Source organism: Priapulus caudatus, unplaced genomic scaffold (assembly GCF_000485595.1).
Source record: "Priapulus caudatus unplaced genomic scaffold, Priapulus_caudatus-5.0.1 Scaffold1429, whole genome shotgun sequence".
In the NCBI taxonomy this organism is placed as follows: Eukaryota; Metazoa; Priapulida; class Priapulimorpha; order Priapulimorphida; family Priapulidae; genus Priapulus; species Priapulus caudatus.
In genome coordinates, this window is record NW_014578490.1 from 46736 (window position 1) to 66512 (window position 19777).

Below are 19777 nucleotides of genomic sequence, written 5' to 3' on the forward strand. Positions count from 1 at the left end.
TACTGACTTCTACTAGCCTCGGGCGAGCGTTAGTTTCAAGCCCTGCAATGTGTACCCGTGACCGTGAAACCCAGCTGATGAATACATTATAAATGAATCCCTACCGATGAAGCCCTTCTTGGCGAGCTCGATCGTGAAGCGACGCGTGATCTTCTCTAGCTCGTCCTCGCTGTATTTCTTCGGGTCGATGCGAACTCCGGCCTTCGCTCCGCCGAACGGGACGTCGACGACGGCGCACTTGTACGTCATGAGCGCAGCCAGGGCGCGCACCTCTCCCTCGTGCACGTCCGCGCTGAACCTGACACCTGGTGGACGACAACGGAACCGCGCGCGTGAGTCACGCCGTGTTTGCCGCCGTCGCGAAATTACGTGTTTATGTTTATGTCGCTGGGGCAGCGTTCACGTAACAAGAGATCGGAGAATTCAAGTATCCAATGTTGAGAGCAGGTTTTTACACGTTGAGTAAGATTATACTAGCGCGGCCGGAGTATGACACGTATCCGTTGTGATACGTGGCTAACCAACTGGCACGAACGCGCTCTCTAATATAGTGGTGTGACTGCGTGACTCATAGAACATAGGGCGTAGCCAAAGTATGTCATACCCATAGCATACGGACTGTGTGTTATATTTATTACCTGTGCTGAGTGCCATGACATTTGTCAGTGTCTTACCTACGCTCTAGCAATAAGAGCCTTCGTATGCCACAGCTAACCTGTGGGGCTATACAAAAGACGACCCCAAGCCTAATTTAGCACAACTGGATTAATAGTTAAGCACAAGGCACTTGTAACGTCTCTAATAAAAAAGAAGGATAATTAACGAAATGTATGTCCTACAGTCCTTAATGTTTTCTACTTATTTCGCCTTATATTTGCGGCTAATGACCGTAAATGCGTCAATGCTATTGCTAACACACAAGTCACGGCATGGCACCGCTCTGTGCCACAACCACATGAAATGTATGAATAAGAGAGCATGAAATTAATATATAATGAAATATATAATATAATAATAATATGAATATTAGATAAATGTAGTTGAATGATAATCTCTTATTCATGTTGTTTGTGCAAGGGGGCGTGCGGATGTAAGTTGTGTGTGGCCGATCGGGATTCTGGACGCGGCCATTTAGGTAATTATCGCATAATAGGAGACTTTTTTATTTTTATTGAGACGTTCCAAGATGCTGGGGTTTAGCACATGTGCGATTCCACCATTTGGCGGCGGTCGAAATCCTTGATCGAAAAGGAGAGTGGCAGAGTTGATCCGATCGTAGATAACATGCAGAATGGCTATGGAAAGTGTATTGTAAGAATTATATATGTACCACAGAGGTGGTCCTCATTAGAGCAGATGGGATCGTTGTGTATCAGGTACTAAGATATGTACCGAGGTAGTTTTAGGTTGTTTAGTATTATGTTTTATATTTTTATATGAGGTATCTTATGGGTTAGGGTTCATGGTTGGGTACAATTCTCTAGTACAAGTCTGGTAAGCACTTTGTGTATGACATGTAATGTACTGGGTATATCTGTAGTACTGATAGACACGCCCCTATAGCCGGAGTAGCTTGCCAGGCGGGTATAGTGTAGAGCTAGCGCTAACGTGTGCGGTTACATTATTGGGCTGTCGAGTATAATACTGTCACCACGGTCATTGAATCTAGCCATTACATTTACAGTATGCTGAGTGGTATTCGACTGACGGGGTTCGTTCCCCGGCTGCTGGGAGCACACCTGCGCGCGGCGGCGCTGGCTCCGACGTGTGTGAGAGGGACGCAGCAGGCCACGCCGGCAGGAGGCGACGACGTCAGCTTCTACAAGATGGTCGACATGTTCTACGACAAGGCGGCGGCTCTCCTGGAGGACCAGCTGGTGGACAAGGTTTCCCGTCGCGCGTCCTGTCGAGGAGAAAGCGGAGCGCGTGCAGGGGATCTCTGGCGTACGATACGCGTGTAACCACAGTCTCCATCTCGTTCCCGATCAGGCGTGACGACGGGCGCATTGAGATGGTCGATGCGTGGCGGGCGCAGCACAGCCAACATCGCACGCCCTGCAAGGGAGGTGGTATTACAGGTGATAAGATAGAAGGAGGTGTGTATTTACAGGTGAACGATAGAGGGAGGTGGGTATACAGGTTGTAACGATAGAGCGAGGTGCGTATTACAGTGTCACGATAGAAGGGAGGTGCGGATTAACAGGTGTATGATAGAAGGAGGTGGTATACAGGTGTACACGATAGAAGGGAGGTGTGTATAGAGGTGTAGGATAGAAAGGGAGGTAACGTTATTACAGGTGTAACGATAGAAGGAGGTGCGTATTACAGGTTAACGATAGAAGGGAGGTGCGTATTTGACAGGTGTAACGATAGAAGGGAGGTGTGTATTACAGGTGTAAGATAGAAGTGGAGGTTCGTATTAAGTTAACGATAGAAGGGAGGTGTGTATTAGCAGGTGTAACGATAGAAGGGAGGTGCTATTGACAGGTGTAACGCATAAGAAGGGAGGTGTTGTATTAGAAGGTGTACGCTGAGAATGGGAGGTACGTATTCGGTGTAACGATAGAAGGAGGTGCGTATTACAGGTGTACGATATGAAGGAGGTGTTGTATTAGAGGGTGTAAACGATAGGAAAGAGGGAGGTTGTATTACAGGTGTAACGATAGAGGGAGGTGTGTATTACAGGTGTAACAGATAGAAGGAGTGCGATTGACAGGTGGTAACGATAGAAGGGAGGTCGTATTAAGGTGAATGATAGAAGGGAGGTGCGTATACAGGTGTAACGATAGAAGGGAGGGTGTATTAAAGGTGTAACGATAGAAGGGAGGTGCGTATTCAGGTGTAAGATGCAAGGGATGGTGTGTTTCAGGTGTAACGATGAAGGCGGTGCGTATAGAAAGGTGTACGATAAAGGGAGGTGGCGTATTACAGGTGAACGATAGAGGTTAGTGCGTATTACGGTGTAACATAGAAGGGAGGTGAGTATTACAGGGTAAACGATAGGAAGGGAGGCTGAGTATTACAGGTGTAAGGATCGAAGGGAGGTAGGCGTATTACAGGTGTTAAGATAGAAGAGGTGCGTAATTAAGGTGTAACGAAGAAGGGAGCGTGCGTTATTACAGGTGTAACGATAGAAGGGAGCTACGTATTCTATCTAACACCTGAACNTCGTTACACCTGTAATACGCACCTCCCTTCTATCGTTACACCTCTAATACGCACCTCCCTTGTATCGTTACACCTCTAATACACACCTCCCTTCTATCGTTACACCTGTAATACGCACCTCCCTTCTATCGTTACACCTGTAATACACACCTCCCTTCTATCGTTACACCTGTAATACGCACCTCCTTTGTATCGTTACACTCTAATACGCACCTCCCTTGTATCTTTCTATCGTTAACACCTCTAAATACACACCTCTTCTATCGTAACCTGTATACGCACCTCCCTCTATATTACATGTGAATACGCACCTTCCGCTCTACTATCGTTTACACTGGTAATACGCCCTCCCTTCTATCGTTACACTGGTAATACGCCCACCTCCTTCTATCGTGTACAACCTGTAATACAATCGCCTTCTATCGTGACACGGTACATACGCACTCCCTTGCAGTGGGCGTGCGATGTTGGCTGTGCTGCCGCCCGCACGCATCAGACCATCTCCAATGCAGCCCGTCGTCACGCCTGCATCGGAACGAGATGGACGGATGGGCGTTTGGACACGGCTTTGATCGGTGCAGGGATCCCCTGAGCGCTTTCCGCTTTCCTCCCCGCGACAGCCTGTAGGGCGCACGCGGGAAACTGTCCACCAGCCTTGGATCTCCAGGGAGGCGCCGCCGGGCCTTGTGCTTTAGAACGGTCGCACATGTTGGTGTAGGAGAGCTGACGTCGTCGACGTCTGCGCGGACGCGTAGGCTGCTGGTCCCTTTCACCACACTGTCGGAAGGTTAGCGCCGCAGGCGCGAGTGTGCTTCTCAGCAGCCGGGGGACGAACCCCGGTCAGTCGAATAGCCATAGCCATACTGTGAGAAATCGTAATGCTAGAGTTTTTCAGATGTACTGTGGTGACAGGTATTCTACTCGACAGCGAATTAATGTACAGACAGGGGCTTATGGGTAGCTCTAGCGATAGTAGCCCGCCCTGGCTATAGCTACTCGGGCATAATGGGGTCAGTTGGTCGTATCAGTTACTAACAGGATATGTACGGAGGTAATACAGTTGGTTACACAAAGTGCTAACCCCCCCCCCCCCCCCCCCCCCCCCCCCCCCCCCCCCTCCCCCCCCCCCCCCCCCCCCGCCCCCCCCCCCCCCCCCCCCCCCCCCCCCCCCCCCCCCCCCCCCCCTCCCCCCCCCCCTGACTTGTACTAAGAGAATTGTACCTACCTAACCTAACCCTAAGCATACTATATAAAAATATAAACTGAATTTTACTAAACAACCTAAACTACCTGCGGGTAATACTTGTAGTACCTGATACGACAACACCGCATCATGCCTTAAGTGTAGGGATAAACCCACTCTGTTGCGCCGTTACATTAATCATAAATTGTTTACATACACTTTTCTACGCAATCGCCAGCTCGTCTGCTCTATCGATCTGATCACTCTGCACATCTCTGGTGTTCGGGATCAAGGAGTTTGGGACCGCACAATGTGTGTGAATCGAATGTGCTAAACCAGGCACTATGGAACGTCTCAATAAAAATAAATATCTTCCTATTATTGGCGAGAATTACCCGTTTAAATGCGGTCAATGCTTCATCTGCAACACAAGTAACACGCACAGCACGGCCCTGTGCAACGAACAAGTGAATAAAGAGAGTTATGAATTTTTTACGTTACATTAGTTATATTGATATTATATTAATATGATTATATTTCTATTATATAGTTTCATGCTTCTCTTGATCATCATTTCATCGTTGTTGTGCACGAGAGCGTCAGGCATGGTGTACTTGTGTTTGCAGTATGAGCATGTTGACGCATTTACTGGGTCAATTAGCGGCGAATAAATAGGCGAAATAGAGTAGAGAAACATAAGCTGGTAGAAATACATTTCGTGTTTATTTACCCTTTTTTTTTATTGAGACGTTCCAAGTACCTGTGTGCTAAACTATTAATCCAGGGTGCTAAATTAGGCTTGGGTCGTCTTCGATATAGTCCCCACAGGCAGCCTGTGGCAGAGCGAAGGGCTATAGTTCTAGAGCTAGGGTAGACAATGACAAAGGTCATGACTCATGCACAGGTAATAAGGATAATGACATAGCCGGTATGCCTATGGGTATGGCCAATTAAGCTTTGGCTATGCCCTATGTCTATGAGTCACGGAGTCACACACTATGAGTCAGAGAGCGCTTTCGTGGCCCAGTGGTTAGGCCACGTATACGAATGAATACGTGTATACGTTCCCGGCCGGGGCAGTAAATTTTCTCAAGGTGTAAAAACCTGGCTCTCAACATTGGAGACTGTGAATCTCCCGTGGCTCGGATGACCACGTAAAATGGCGGTCCCGTCTCCAGTAATATTAATAGTACTAATACCAAGGCCAATAAGGACGTAAAAGAACCACTGAGGGCGCAAAAAAAAACTCTGGCTGTGACCACCCTCAGTGACATTCGGCTAAAAGGCTAACTACCTGGCTTTACCCAAGCTAGGTCACACCCCATGGCTAGCTATGCTCATAGGGTCTAGATGTCCCCCAGGGTACTGCCGGAACGTACCATGGGTACGGTCCGGTATACCGGAATGTACCCTGGTCACTATTTGATATGGTTAGGGTTAGGATTAGGGTTAGCTTTAGGGTTAGGATTAGGGTTAGCTTTAGGGTTAGGGTTAGGGTTAGGGAGTAGGCGACTCCCTAGACTCGTTAGTGGAGTAGGCGAGGTACGGTCCGGCATATTAGGTAGTACCAGGGTATGTTCCGGTATACCGGACCGTACCCAGGGTACGTTCCGGCAGTACCCTGGGGGACATAGACCCTCTCAGCGCTAGCTATAGCCCTAGAGTCTAGACGTTTATTCCCTAGGGCTACGGACTGTCCACAGTCCAGTAGTATAGAAGTAGAACTTGAAGTCATCATCTCGGTTCAAGGATAGAGAACATGTATCCCAATAAAACCAATGTCATTTACATCAATATAAATATAATATTATATCAATATAATAGGTTAGGGTTATGGTTAGGGTTAGGATTAGGGTTAGGGTTAGGGTTAGGGTTAGAATTAGGGTTAGGGTTAGGGTTAGGCACATTGGTTTTATTGGGATACATGTTCTCTATCCTTGGGCCGTTAGTCAGAAATAGCTAAACGAGCCAGGTCAAACAGAGGTCAGGGAGACATACACCGGATACACGGGCAGAAATCACATCATTGACATTGTGTATGAGCCACCTAAATGAGCGTCTGCCACGCCAATAACGTAAACAATGGTAAAGGTATCTGTGGTAATAATATTATGACATTCGTGACATATACGACATTAATTGATTAAATAGGATATAATAACGATATAAATATTTTCTAATAAATAACCTGGTTGCTGCCCAATGACGTTCCTTGGATAGAACGAGTCACGTGATTTTCATATCACCGAATCAAAATCCCCTTTTCCCAAACTAAAGAAAAGGCGACACTTTAATTTATTTTCAAAATATAAACAGTCATTTACGGTTTTAATCGTGAAAATACTTAATCTAGTCGTTATTTTTATTTATTTATTTTAATAATATTATTAACTGCTAGTTCCTTGCAATACTAAAGTCTTAGATGCTTGCTTGTTGTGAATAGTTAAGACATTGTACCGTCGTTGCTGATTGGTTAAAAATTTAAATGTTCCGTATATTGAGTCTCGCTATTGGCCGCTTCGAACGTCCAGGCGGTAAAACTGAAACAAGGACGGCTAACCAAAAATTCTCCACCAGTGCCACCAATTTCTCAAAGTCTTCTTCTAACAGGCTCTAACGGGAGCTTATGATAGTACAAGTAAGTTTATTTTAATCATGACGTAAAGATGAATTTGATCTGACTCTTGAATTATACTGTCTATCTCGTTATTGTGTCACGTGTGTTGGGTCAAGTGTAACTGTAAACTTCTGAAGTAAAATTAGGGGCCCCAGCTACAATTTCTACCGCAGCCTGCAGGTTAGTATTTTGAACCGTTGAACCGTATTTTGAATCGTGTATTTTTAGTGGCAACTGGTCTGTTCTCATATATATTATATTCTTTTTGGAACTACCTGACTTGAGCATTGTAAAGTGTTAAGATATATGCTCGGCCTCAACTTCAATGCCTCATCGTCATGTATTTTCATGATCATGTTATAATTATAAAATTATATCCTGTTCTAACTTTTTTTCTTAGTAACTTAGTTTACTGATTATACTTCTCTGATCTTCAGAATGGAAGACTATGTAAAGATAGAAAAGATTGGGGAGGGGACATACGGTGTTGTATACAAAGGCCGCAACAAAAAGACCGGACTGATGGTGGCACTAAAGAAAATTCGTCTAGAGAGCGAGGAGGAGGGTGTTCCATCGACAGCAATCCGGGAAATCTCCCTTCTAAAGGAACTTGTGCATCCCAACATCGTCGCGTAAGAATGATCGCGAGTTAATAATTGTTCTATTCGCAAGCAATGCAGCATATACTTTCATGTGGCTGCAAGTCTTAGCACAATTTTATTTTACTATCGCAGTGGCTACGCGTCCGGACACATACACAGTGGATCGCGTCGGACTCTGCGTACACACATGATTCCGCAACGGATGCTCTGCTGTACCGCTCTATCCTTACATCCGTCCTCTCTCGCTTCTCTCACACAACACACGCCGCAGCTACTCTCATCTCTGCTCTCTCCACCGCAACACACACACATACACATTCCATTCCCTTCTCTCTCATCTCTCTCTCTCTCTCCTCTCGGGGGAACGGGGGCGGATACACAGGCGAGGGGCGAGGGGCATACACCAGTCCCATTTCCCTCTCTCTCTCTCTCTCTCTTCTCTCGTTCCACACCACACACACACACACACACACACACACACACACACACACACACACACACACACACACACACACACAGCAATCAGCAGAGCGTCCCATTGCGCAAGCTCACTGTGTGAGATGGATGTCTGGACGCGTAGCCTAGCGGCTCCTCGTCCGGAACCAGTCGCGTAGCCACGGCCTTTAATATAGGTATCCTTTTATAAGGTGAATTATGCAATTGTCATGTGAAATATATTCACTCGGTCTAGTCGCTCAACATTTTCTTGTGCAAACACTTGCAGGCTTCAGGACGTCTTGATGCAAGAGAATAAACTGTATCTGGTGTTTGAGTTTCTCTCCATGGATCTGAAGAGATACATGGATTCCATTCCCAGTGGACAGCTCATGGAACCAAGCCTTGTGAAGGTAAAAACTTGTATTGGGTGCCGAGGGGCTGTATGTATAAAGACAAGTTGGTTCACACAGACGCTTGCCGATCATGTCTGAGTCTGGGGGACCTTCTGTTTTTAGTTCTGACTGAATTGTGACCAACAGTGATAACCTATTATTATTATTATTAAATATTTATTGCACGTAATTCAAATACAAGTACATGTACTGAAGACAGTCTTTTTCATGGAGAAAAAATCTGATAAATGCAATCAATAAAAAGGGAGTCTAGCAGCAATGCACCTCCATCGACTTATCCCTATTGACTTGAGAGTTAAAAAATAATCTGAAATATAGTCCGCTGAGCCATTCTGCATAGATCACGGTTATCAATCGACGTCTAGACTTACTCTACGCGTGTTTGCCTTCTCCAGGGTGCAAAATTAATGCGAGTCCGGAGTCAAATACTCCCTGATTTACTGTCGGACTCCCTGATTTGACATAAGCAGGAGTCTGCGTGACTCCCTGAAAATTCTGCCATACTAACTAGTTCGTTTCAGAGCACGGCCTCACGGAATTACTGTATTTTTTCAGCAAATGTCCAAAGAAAATTTGGCAGACGTGCAACCGCATGAATCTTCAAAATAAGCACATGCGTTATTGTTAATATCTTTATTTTTGAACTTCAGACCGTGGACTCCCTCATTTTTCTGAGGACTCCCCCTTTCTGAGGCCAGGAACTCCGTTAGACCTTGTTCAAAAGTTAATTTCTACCCCTGCTTCTCTCTCGCAGAGCTACCTGTATCAGATCACGCAGGCGCTGCTGTTCTGCCACCAGCGACGCGTTCTCCATCGCGACATGAAGCCACAGAACCTCCTCATCGACAACAAAGGCGTCATCAAGCTCGCCGACTTCGGTCTCGGACGCACGTTCGGCATTCCCGTCCGCGTGTACACCCACGAGGTGAGTCGCCGCGCGGCGTGACGTCACCGTGACGATCGCCGACGATTTACGTCACTGTGACGTCACCGTGACGATCGCCGACGATTTACGTCAGCGTATCGGCATGTGCGCAACTTATCCATAGATCTGTTGCCTTTGTCAGCGAATAGATGCCGCATGGTGTATCGTGTACATACAGTCAGTACGACCTGTAAGGCACCTACCACATCTTGTTCTCTTATGATATTTTATATGCACTAAGTAGTATATCACTTGACTTTTATCGATTGAGTGGAGAAAGACTCTAAACGTGGTTATAGATTAGGATTAGATTAGGGTTATGAATTATGATTATTGTTCTGGTCAAGTTTGGATCTGCCTGTTAGAGAGTCTATATTCTACCCCTAGTTAATCACACTCACAGCCTATAGATCGACACTCGTGTTTCGTCATGTATTACAGTGAAAAATATACACGGGGGCTCGGGGCGATTTAGCCCCCGAAATGCAAAAAGAGCCCCCGTAAATTTGCATAGAGTTCAATGCAAACCAAATTTTAGAGTGCTATTTTCATGCACACGAGCTTGAAAAGTAGCCCCCGAAAAATAAATGTAAATTTTTTCCCTGATGTATTATAGTAATCGTGTTCTTCATGGTGGCAGGTTGTGACGCTGTGGTACAGAGCTCCTGAGGTGCTGCTAGGATCTAGCCGATACTCTACTCCCGTCGACATCTGGTCGATCGGCACGATATTCGCGGAGATGGTCAACAAGCGCCCTCTATTCCACGGCGACTCCGAGATCGACCAGTTATTCCGCATTTTCAGGTCAGTGGTCCTTCGTTGTTTGCGCGTTCTTCGATCCCTACGATAGCGAGAGACACGTAAACTCAGCGGTCGAGGGGCTTCTTCTGGTTCTAACCTGGTTCTGATTTCTACTCGACCGTGAAGTTCAAACGTACTGCTAAATTGTTTCGCGTCATAACAGGATGCTTTTTCGAAGCTGACTGACGTTAGCTCTATTATCAACCAACCGAATGAACTTATTTAAGGTTTCTAGTTCACGCGGGCGGATCGAAAATTTTTGCACGTAGACGGGCGAGTATCGAGCATTCACGGTCAATCTGACGAAACAATAAGTGATATTGGAAAGTCCTGCTGTGTTATTTAGGTCATAGAAAAAGTGGGATAAAATAGGCGCGACACACTACGGAAAGTACATGATTAATGTAAACGCTCGCGCGTTTTTAGTTTTTGCATTAACACAAACATTGCAAAATATCCCAAATGACCACAATCATAATTTGTAAATGTTTCTGTAATCAGAAACGCACCTGTGAATTGAAGTACGATGTTAGTGAAGAGAATTATAGATCAAAAACCTAGACTAGTACTATCGAAATATGTTATATATAGGCAACTTATCACCCCTCTTATCTGATCTCAATATGGCGGCGGGGACTTTCCGATATGGCATATAGCGAGTGTTCAGCGTTAAAGTGATTACGTCACTGACTCACTGTAAATAGTAAAAAATATAAAAAATATTTCCACTTTTTCACAAAATATAAGTAATTCTGTTCACTTTTTATGGTTAAATTGCTGCATTATACTTCTTATTTTACTATATTATTCGATGTAAACATACACTCGTGACGGTCAATCTGACGAAACAATAAGTGATATTGGAAAGTCCAGATGTGTTATTTAGGTCATCATAGAAAAAGGGGGATAAAATAGGCGCGGTGCGCTACGGAAAGTACATGATTAATGTAAACGCTCGTGCGTTTTTAGTTTTTGCATTAACACAAACATTCGTGATGCATACATAGCCCCTAGCAAGCAATTAATGTCAGGAACACTAATATCAAATCGGCCAGGTTTTTTGGATTTTTAACTAGTTGAGAAACAATCTTACCAGGTAAGAATTTGACGATACGTTTAGTCCCGTTAGTTCTTACTTTTAATGTAAAAAAAATGGCAACAAAAATTTTACACATTTTACCATAGAAAATTCGCGACGTAGTCGATTTAAACTGATGAAACATTCGCGCGTTTCTTGCAGGACGCTGGGTACTCCGACCGAGGAGACGTGGCCGGGGGTGACCCAGCTTCCCGACTACAAGCCGGCCTTCCCCTGCTGGTCACAGAACACCCTCGCCTCCAGCATGAAGAACCTCAGTGCAGACGGACTCGACGTTCTCCAGGTAACCGCGCGTCCGGCGAAATTAACGCGAGTCCGGAGTCAAATACTGTATACGCCATATTTTTTGCGTACAGATATTTTCGCGAATTCAGACTTGACGGACAATTTCGCGAGTGGTTAATTTCGCGGTCGGGGAATTCCCGAATCGTTGACTGAAGAACGGCGTGTTGTTATTTTCGCGGTCGGGGACGCGTTCGAGAAATTCGCGAAAATTAAACCACCACGAGATATACAGCGTATATGGCAATCTATGCGAGCATATCTATGGCCTCGGTGCCATAACCGCACGCTAGCTTTCAGAATGCAATCTGTCTTGTCACTCACTCGTCATCATCTTGTCATTTGCAGCAAATGCTGGTCTACGAACCGCGAGGACGCATCAACGCAAAGGCCATCCTCAAACATCCGTACTTTGACGACCTTGACAAATCTTCTCTACCAGCCTGTTGATGGCGCCGCCGTGCAGCGGTGGTGCCAGCGGAGCGGCATTGATGATCATCTGTGATTGCGCTGCCGTCGCCGTGGCGACGGAGCAGGGTGTGGGTGGGGAAGGGGGGGAGGGATGTCCACCGCGGGGCCATCGTCGCGTCATAAATCTTGAAAAATGAAATGACGTTTTGAAATTACTCGTGCGCTACTCGCATTGCGTGCGACTTTAGTGTCCGACTCGTTGGCGTGATTACCGCGATTTGTTTGTCGCGTATTTTTTTACGAGCGTGAACGTGTCCTGTCTATGTGGTGGTCTCGCTGTCATCAGCAATGCTTTCCCGTTAGATGCGCGCATGTACATACACAAAATCTAACACGCGGTTGCTATTATCTAAGTGGTTGTTGTCTATCCAGTGTACACCCAATTCATTCCAAGTTGTCACGTTATTGAGTCTGCGTCGGCGGGACTGAAGTGTAGAGTATCGTGTTGTTGCATTCAATCCTATTATATTATCCTACTTTCTGCTCTAAATATGACATTCCTTCTCGTCTTTTTTTTCCGAGTAGCCATATAAAAAAATATTCCTGTTTATCTTTTCTCTGTATACCCGTATGAAGAAAATATTCCCGTTGTCTTTAGTTTTGTAAACATTAGACCACGACTTGCATCCTTTCTGTTACATCTGATATGTGTAAGAAACAATATGTTCATCTCATGTCCAGCTGCTTGTGTATAGCCAAGGCATGTTTTTCTTGTATGTCATCAGATGTCAATTTTAATTACCAATTATTTAATTTTGGTCTCACTACTACACCATGTTGTAGTATTTTTAGTTTGTAATATATATATATTGGAAGTGCTACTGATATAACTTGGTAACTATGGTAACATTCTTACATACGATTAGGAGAAAAATTTTGTTCGGAAGACTTGAGAAGATAAGTTTCGTTATCAAATATAAATTGTAAAAATACTGTGTAACTAATTTTAGTCTGATAGTCTAGAGATACATATCAATGAATGGCAAATATATTAGCAGTAGTAGATAATAGGATATCGATATATCCTTTTATATGTTACTATTAACTACCCCCTGATATTATTAGCAGCAGTTTCTCTGTGATGCAGCTATGTACCGACTAGAACCATTCAATACATGTATATTCTTACTTATGTATATGAAATTGTTTACTTGTTTTGCATTGAACTTGCTATAATAATGAAATTTCACACACATCTGAATGTTCAACAAACAAATTTTTTTCGTTTTATAAACCCCATTAGGGTTCACTATTATTTATACATTACAGTGGGTTTCATATTATTCCATCAAATCATAATTGATAAACTGTAATGAGGTTGTATTTTTAAAAAGCCTGGCTGAAAGACACAGTACAAACGTTCGTGAATGAACTTTGGCATGACAATTTGCCAAACACTAGCACGTAGGCCCACAAGCTATTCATGACGTCAGCTATTTTAACTATGTCTCCGATAACCTGGTGCCACTGTCTACTATAACCTTCTGCTTTGTATTCTACACATACTCTTTAGAGATTACCTTGGCGTGTTGCAGTTAGATCTTCGACAAGCAAATTGCTTTCGTTATCTTGGCACAACCTGGCCAACTCGCCAGCTCCCCCTGTGGTGAACATTCACATCAGTTTGTGGCGGCCATCTTGCTTTCCTCCGCTCCCTCCTCCTCGCCGGCGTCAGCCTGTTTGTCTTTCTTGTTCGATTTTTTCGGAGCTTCGATGTAAGACTCGGTGTTAAGGTCGAAGTTTTCCTTGCCAGGAGGAACTGTTAATAGGCTCCTTGTGATGAACTTGTCTGAAACTAGACAGCCAAACACAAATCGCGATTATATTACATTGATTCATTGTTCTTCCCAAGGACATGGTGGAACGACTGAAGTGACATTTTATACATCAGCTGTCGATATAATAATCCCTAATATAATATAAATAACAATATAATATAAATAACAATAATATAATAATAATGCCGACCATTTCCAAAAATATATTTGGAATTTTATTTCTTAGCCAATTCTGAATACGTTAAATATCAAGAATCAAGTGCATTTCTAAGAAGCGGTACCTGATACTATTCAGCTAAATTTAGCGATCAGAAAAAAGTACGAGTTGAGTTAAATTTTGGTTGTTATCGCTGCACGCGAAAGCACACACGTTGGTCGTCTGCTTACACGCTCTATTCGGCTTGTGTGACATTGCTTGGTTGATCATGTTCTTTACATTTGCCTCCAGTTCTTCTGGATTCATATTCAGCTGAAACATAGAGACCAACAGACACTGACCGCAATTCCATTGCACTAATTTGATTTGCTTCTTCTATTCCTACTAAAAGCTAAATACTCCATTGGTTTGCTATGCCTAGTGGAGGTACAGAAAGAAGATTCAACATTTGGTCCAGTTAATTTGCCTCCCATACTAGGTCATATGGGGTGCAATAATAACAGTAATAATAATAACAATAATAACAATAACAATAATAACAATAATAACAATAATAATAATAACAGTTACCACAACAAATAAATTCCTTCCCGGACAGACGTAATGCAGTGACAACTGACTGTTTGTAGCGGTGCTAAGACTTACCCTTCCTACAGGCACAACTATGTTAGCATAACTATGGACTCCAGCTGGTTTCTCTGCCTGCATGGTGACACCGTTTAGATAGTTGTGGACCATTACCCCGACGTCAGATCCTAGTGAATCTATACAGAGGCACATGTTGATGCAGTGTTTTTTTTAGTGGATACATCAATTTTGTTACTGGAAACAGTTTACTGCTGTTACAATTATAATAACGATCTCCACTTTTTTATACAGCAGATGGCGCCACTATCCACTCACACCAATATATATACCACACCTTACCAAAAAAACACCAGTACATAGCAACGTATTGAATGCAGGGAATTCTGTGCAGCTAATTAAACAACCTTTACTTGCGAGTATCTTACCATTTCTAGTGTTCGGGAATTGCTTCCGCAAGTAACCTCTAATTACGATTAGGTCGGGGATAATGTCGTTGGAGGCAATGATCGTGTTGTAATCACCCTTGTCCAATTTTCCCTTCTCCAGCTACAACGACACAACACAGTCTATGTCATGAACACAACCACGGTTTCCGATACATAAGAGGCACAGTGGCGCACCGCTGTTGTCAAATTTAACATCGCCGTTGTGAAAATGGTTTCAGGGTGCCTCAAATGCAGTCTAAGACATTCAAATTTTTTAAATTTTGCTGGGGGAGACTCCCTAGAACCCCCACCAAGTGAGAGAAGGCGTTCCCCTTCTCCCCCGCGCGTCCGCCTGCAGCTTTTGCATGCGTGCCTACGGCACGCCTTTGAACCCATCATGCGTGTTTTTTTTCTTCCAAACTGGCCATTACCTCCTTTGTCTAATTTTCCCTCAGAAGAAACGCTGACACCCACATTGAACTAACAGCCATCAGATTGCAACTAGCATCTTACAGCAATGTAACCTTCATAGCTCTATAAGTCCGTTTTCAGGAAAATCAACAGTTAGGTCACTGCAAACAATCCCAAATTTTAAAGACTAGTCTCTATTCTAATAATAAACATGTCAAGATGTCAAAATTCAATCCAATATATAACAAATAATATGAATAGAAGTATATATTAAATGAATATTCAATTTCATGTTTAGACTCAATTCTAAAGATTGTCGTCATCAAGCGTGGCGCTCACTTGTTTTATGATCTCGGTTCCACCGACGAGGGTCGCCCCAAGGTCACGTGCTTTCGTCTGGTCAGCGAGCGACTTGCACAACACAAGGACAGTCTTCTCTTCCTTCACCTCAAAGTAGTTTGGCATCATCACCGTTCGCTTAAACGCGTCCAAGAACTTGTTCTACATGCGAAAACGCAACAGGTTACGCTGTGGACACACTAGTTAGCCGAGTTTGGCTGAGTCGGGCGACTATCTGTCGACACACTAGCCAATTTTTCATGCGATTGAGCCGCCCGGCTGAATGATGATGATAATCACACGATTGAAAATGGCACTGTTTGATTGGCTGATGAATTGTACATTCGGGCGCACGTAGTAGAGCATTGTATAGTATTGTGTTGTTGGGGCGCGCATTGTATATAGTCGCGCGACTCAAATAATTATCAAAACATGTTTGATTCGGGCGACTCAGCCGGCCGACTCAAATATCGACCGCGTCTCACTGGACACACTAGGCGATTTCAGCCGGGCGGCTCGACCGCATGAAAAATCACCTAGTGTGTCCACCCTTATACATTCGCCTCAGAGGAAAAGTCGTAAAGATATATTTATTTAACCAATATATTTTACAATATATATATTACTTCCAAGTTTCACACATGAGCTGGCACCGTTGCAACCACTACAGTTTACCCCGACTTCTCAAATTATGCACCCGCGTGGTCAAATATTGGCAAATACCCTGAAAGAGGACCTTAATCATGCAAATCCTGCCAATGCAATCCGTGTGCAGCAGTGACAATGAAGTCACTCACAAGTACTTGAGACTTTCACTAACCCTCCCTAGCGTGCGAGAGCGAGCAGGATTCGTGCCCCGAGATACTGTATACGCCATATTTTTCGCGTAGAGATATTTTCGCAAATTCAGACTTGACGTACAATTTCGCGAGTGGTTAATTTCAAGGTCGGTGAATTCCCGAATCGGTGAAGAACAGCGTGTTGTTATTTTCGCGTGTTGTTATTTTCGCCGTCGGGGACGCATTCGCGAAAAATCGCGAAAATTAAACCACCGCGAAATATACAGCATATATATATACAGTACCTTCTTCTCCATGCGCATGTCTAGGTGCAGCTTCAGGTAGAGGTATCCGTCCATGTTGTCGTACATCTCCGGAGCGTTAACGTCGGCGAGGCGAGCGACGGCGTCGGGGACGGACAGACGCGGGGGCGGGTAGAACGCGCGCAGGTACACGTCGTCAGTGGGGCGTCGCGCGAGCCACTCTGCCGTAGCCTGCGGACGCTCACCCATGAACGCCTCGTCCCTGAGAGGCAACACAGCAGCGATGAGTGTTTATTATTATTTGCGCAGTCGCTACGCATCAGGTCATCCATTAAAAAGCTCAGGACAGATTATACCAAATTCACGTCACGATTAGGCCATGCCCCTTTTCAAATTGTTGATTTTACTGGATTTACTATATCTTCAAAAGTAACAAAAACTAATTTTTCTGATAAAATACCTAAAGGTAAGTAATATTATGGTAAAAACTTATTGTTTATTGTTTTTTACTGAAAAAAATATAGTTGGGTTCACGTAAGAAATATATGACCGGACACGTAGCCTGGGAGCTGGTTTCTGCTTTGATCAACACGTCCGATCTGAGAGTTAGCCGTCGCTAAGAGACTTCTGTCAGTGATATCCTCACGCTGTTGAGGCTAGATTGCAGCCTACTTGTATAATAGGACAGAGCTTTATTTCACCATGGAACATTAGAGTAAATGTACATGCAGTGACTAGTAGCAGGACAAAGTCCCCACTTTCACTGCACATGCACATAAAATCGTTTTATATACGTGCAGTTTGAGTGTGTGGGTGAGGTGTGTGAACCTGATCCTGCGGCCATTGACTACACCTACTTCATTAATAAGCGCTTTGGTTTCCATTCTTTCTTTTCCTCAGTTTTCGCCATGGCGCGTTTCGCTTTCTGTACGGCCGCTCGCTTTCCCTTTCTAGCCGCATAGTTTCGTAGTTGGACAAACGATGTCCCTACACACGGACTTGTCTGTAGACGCAGGCGGGAGAGCTGGGCGAGAACAATTAAACCTGGAAAATAGTATCGACTGCGTGTGTTAAAATGGTATTATCATGCATTATGTCGAAGTGTCGCGCACACTACCATCGTGACCACAGGCACTTGGAACGTCTCAATAAAAAAAATTAATGGTGATTAAACACGAAATTTACCCAAGTCTTAATGTTTCTCTACTCTATTTCGCCTATAATCACTTGTAAATGCTGATCAAATGCTCATCTGCAACACACAAGTACACCGCACACCCGCCCGCCCTGTGCTGCGTGCACAAACAACATGAATAAGAGAGCAGGTAGAAAAGCGGGATCGAAAAATTCGTTCGACGCTCGCTTCATTTCACACGATCACAGAACGAAAACACATCCAACCGCTTCCATCTTGGTATCTATGTGTACATAAATGTTCACTTGTTTGAATTATAACTCTGGCCTTTGTTCTTACCTACTCCAGCCAGAGATATCTCGTGAAATCCTGCAGGAAATGTTCTCTCCGTGAAAATGTAAAGGGGACGAAATGACTGTTTATACACGAGTAATGGGGCGCATTGCATGCCGGGATGAGCTGCTGCCGGCCTCCGAGCTCCATTTCGAGGCCCGCCAACCCAAGCACAATGTGCGCGGGCATGACATATCACGCACACACGACTACAGCGATCGATCGAAAGTAGCGCCGTTAGGGATTTTCGGATGATACGTCCTCTTTACATTTTCACGGAGAGAACATTTCCTGCAGGATTTCACAAGATATCTCTGGCGGGAGTAGGTAAGAACAAAGGCCAGAGTTATAATTCGAACAAGTGAACATTTATGTACACATGTCATAGATACCAAGATGGAAGCGATATTGGATGTTTTCGTTCTGTGATCGTGTGAAATGAAGCGAGCATCGAACACATTTTTCGATCCCGCTTTCCTACCTGCTCTCTTGAGTCTTATTCATGTTGTTTGTGCACGCAGCACAAGGCGGGCGTGCGGTGTACTTGTGTGTTGCAGATGAGCACTTGACCGGCATTTACATGTGGTTATAGGCGAAATAGAGTAGAGAAACATTAAGACTTTGGTACATTTCGTGTTTATTTACCATTAATTTTGTTTATTGAGACGTTAATCCAAGTGCCTGTGATCGTGACCTAGCTCCAGGAAACGGTATTGCTAGGGTTAGAATACCGTTTCAGATTCTTGCCCACAATTCCTTGTAGTTGGCTCGGTATCCAACCATCGACACAGCTAGCGTCACATGTAATAGCTCAAACGAATCTATAAACCTCTGGCTTGCTCGCGGTAACTGGGCGCTACTGGGCGCTACTTATTTATTGAGTTATGCCGTTTTTCTGAAATGAATTGGATCAAAACAACCAGACAGCCGCCATGTCGGCCATGTTCAGTGCAACTAAAATCGGCAATGGACCTGATTTTCACAGTGCGTAGGCCAAATACAACGCAAGTACATATCTTCGCAATGATAATTATTAAGTTGTTGTAGATTGACGATTCCTGGTTTTCAATGTTTTAATATTTATATATATACGAGTATATGATGCTTTTTTATGCTCGTGCCAACGCAAGTAGCAACGCTATGGTATGTTATGTCGTTTCGGGTTTTCCGCGTGCCGTTCGAAAATCATGCGCATTGCAAACATGGCGGTTGGCGGTTAGTTGAAATTTATGTTTGGCTCTTGAAATTTACACTGTGCACAGCAAACTGAGGTATTAGTTTTAATAACAACGCTGGAATACTATAAGGTGAAGGTTATATTTGATACAAAACAAGGCAGAAATGCTTAAATGATCATTTTATTTGAGATATACGTAATTGTTCGGTAGTTTTTGTACAGCTACAAGATTTTCCAATGGATGGATGTCAGGCGGTGTATTGACGTTAGTCACACAGCCTGGTCGGGTTAATCGTGACCATGAATGAATTATGGCTGTTGCTCCTGCGACGGTACCGTCGCCGAATTTTTTTCTCTTCAACTCACGGTAGTGATGCCAGCGCCATCTATCGG

The 19777-nt window shown here is 44.2% G+C and overlaps 3 protein-coding genes across 4 annotated transcripts in view; 1 reads left to right on the plus strand and 2 right to left on the minus strand.

The window, feature by feature from the left end:
- The window catches only part of LOC106816600 (glutamate dehydrogenase 1, mitochondrial-like), a 19648-nt gene extending 16001 nt beyond the window's left edge, over nt 1-3647 (minus strand). The window contains exons 1-2 of the mRNA XM_014821219.1: nt 3614-3647; nt 105-307 (exon numbers count right to left, since the gene is read on the minus strand). Coding sequence (XP_014676705.1) covers nt 105-249 — 145 coding nt within the window. The 5' untranslated portion in view covers nt 250-307; nt 3614-3647. The remainder of the gene's footprint in view (nt 1-104; nt 308-3613) is intronic.
- A 3231-nt stretch (nt 3648-6878) lies between these two features.
- LOC106816604 (cyclin-dependent kinase 1-like) lies at nt 6879-13135 on the plus strand. Of its 2 annotated transcripts, none has more exons than XM_014821223.1 (7): nt 6879-6989; nt 7406-7600; nt 8295-8418; nt 9176-9346; nt 9987-10150; nt 11388-11529; nt 11877-13135. In XM_014821223.1, the coding sequence occupies exons 2-7, from the start codon at nt 7407-7409 to the stop codon at nt 11976-11978; spliced, it is 897 nt and encodes a 298-aa protein (XP_014676709.1). In that variant the 5' UTR covers nt 6879-6989; nt 7406; the 3' UTR covers nt 11979-13135. The 2 variants fall into 2 exon arrangements, with proteins under 2 accessions (XP_014676709.1, XP_014676710.1); XM_014821224.1 differs by lacking the exon at nt 6879-6989 and adding an exon at nt 7013-7148.
- A 61-nt stretch (nt 13136-13196) lies between these two features.
- LOC106816603 (39S ribosomal protein L1, mitochondrial-like) overlaps nt 13197-19777 on the minus strand; it is a 10970-nt gene continuing 4389 nt past the window's right edge. The window contains exons 2-8 of the mRNA XM_014821222.1: nt 17597-17783; nt 16782-17001; nt 15698-15859; nt 14948-15068; nt 14580-14698; nt 14165-14246; nt 13197-13794 (exon numbers count right to left, since the gene is read on the minus strand). Coding sequence (XP_014676708.1) covers nt 13619-13794; nt 14165-14246; nt 14580-14698; nt 14948-15068; nt 15698-15859; nt 16782-17001; nt 17597-17783 — 1067 coding nt within the window. The 3' untranslated portion in view covers nt 13197-13618. The remainder of the gene's footprint in view (nt 13795-14164; nt 14247-14579; nt 14699-14947; nt 15069-15697; nt 15860-16781; nt 17002-17596; nt 17784-19777) is intronic.

Coding starts and splice junctions, on each gene's coding strand:
- LOC106816604 (XM_014821223.1), top strand. CDS start 7,407: ATGGAAGACTATGTAAAGATAGAAAAGATTGGGGAGGGGACATACGGT. Junction 8,419..9,175: donor TGGAACCAAGCCTTGTGAAG/GTAAAAACTTGT, acceptor TCTCTCTCGCAG/AGCTACCTGTATCAGATCAC. Junction 11,530..11,876: donor ACGGACTCGACGTTCTCCAG/GTAACCGCGCGT, acceptor TGTCATTTGCAG/CAAATGCTGGTCTACGAACC.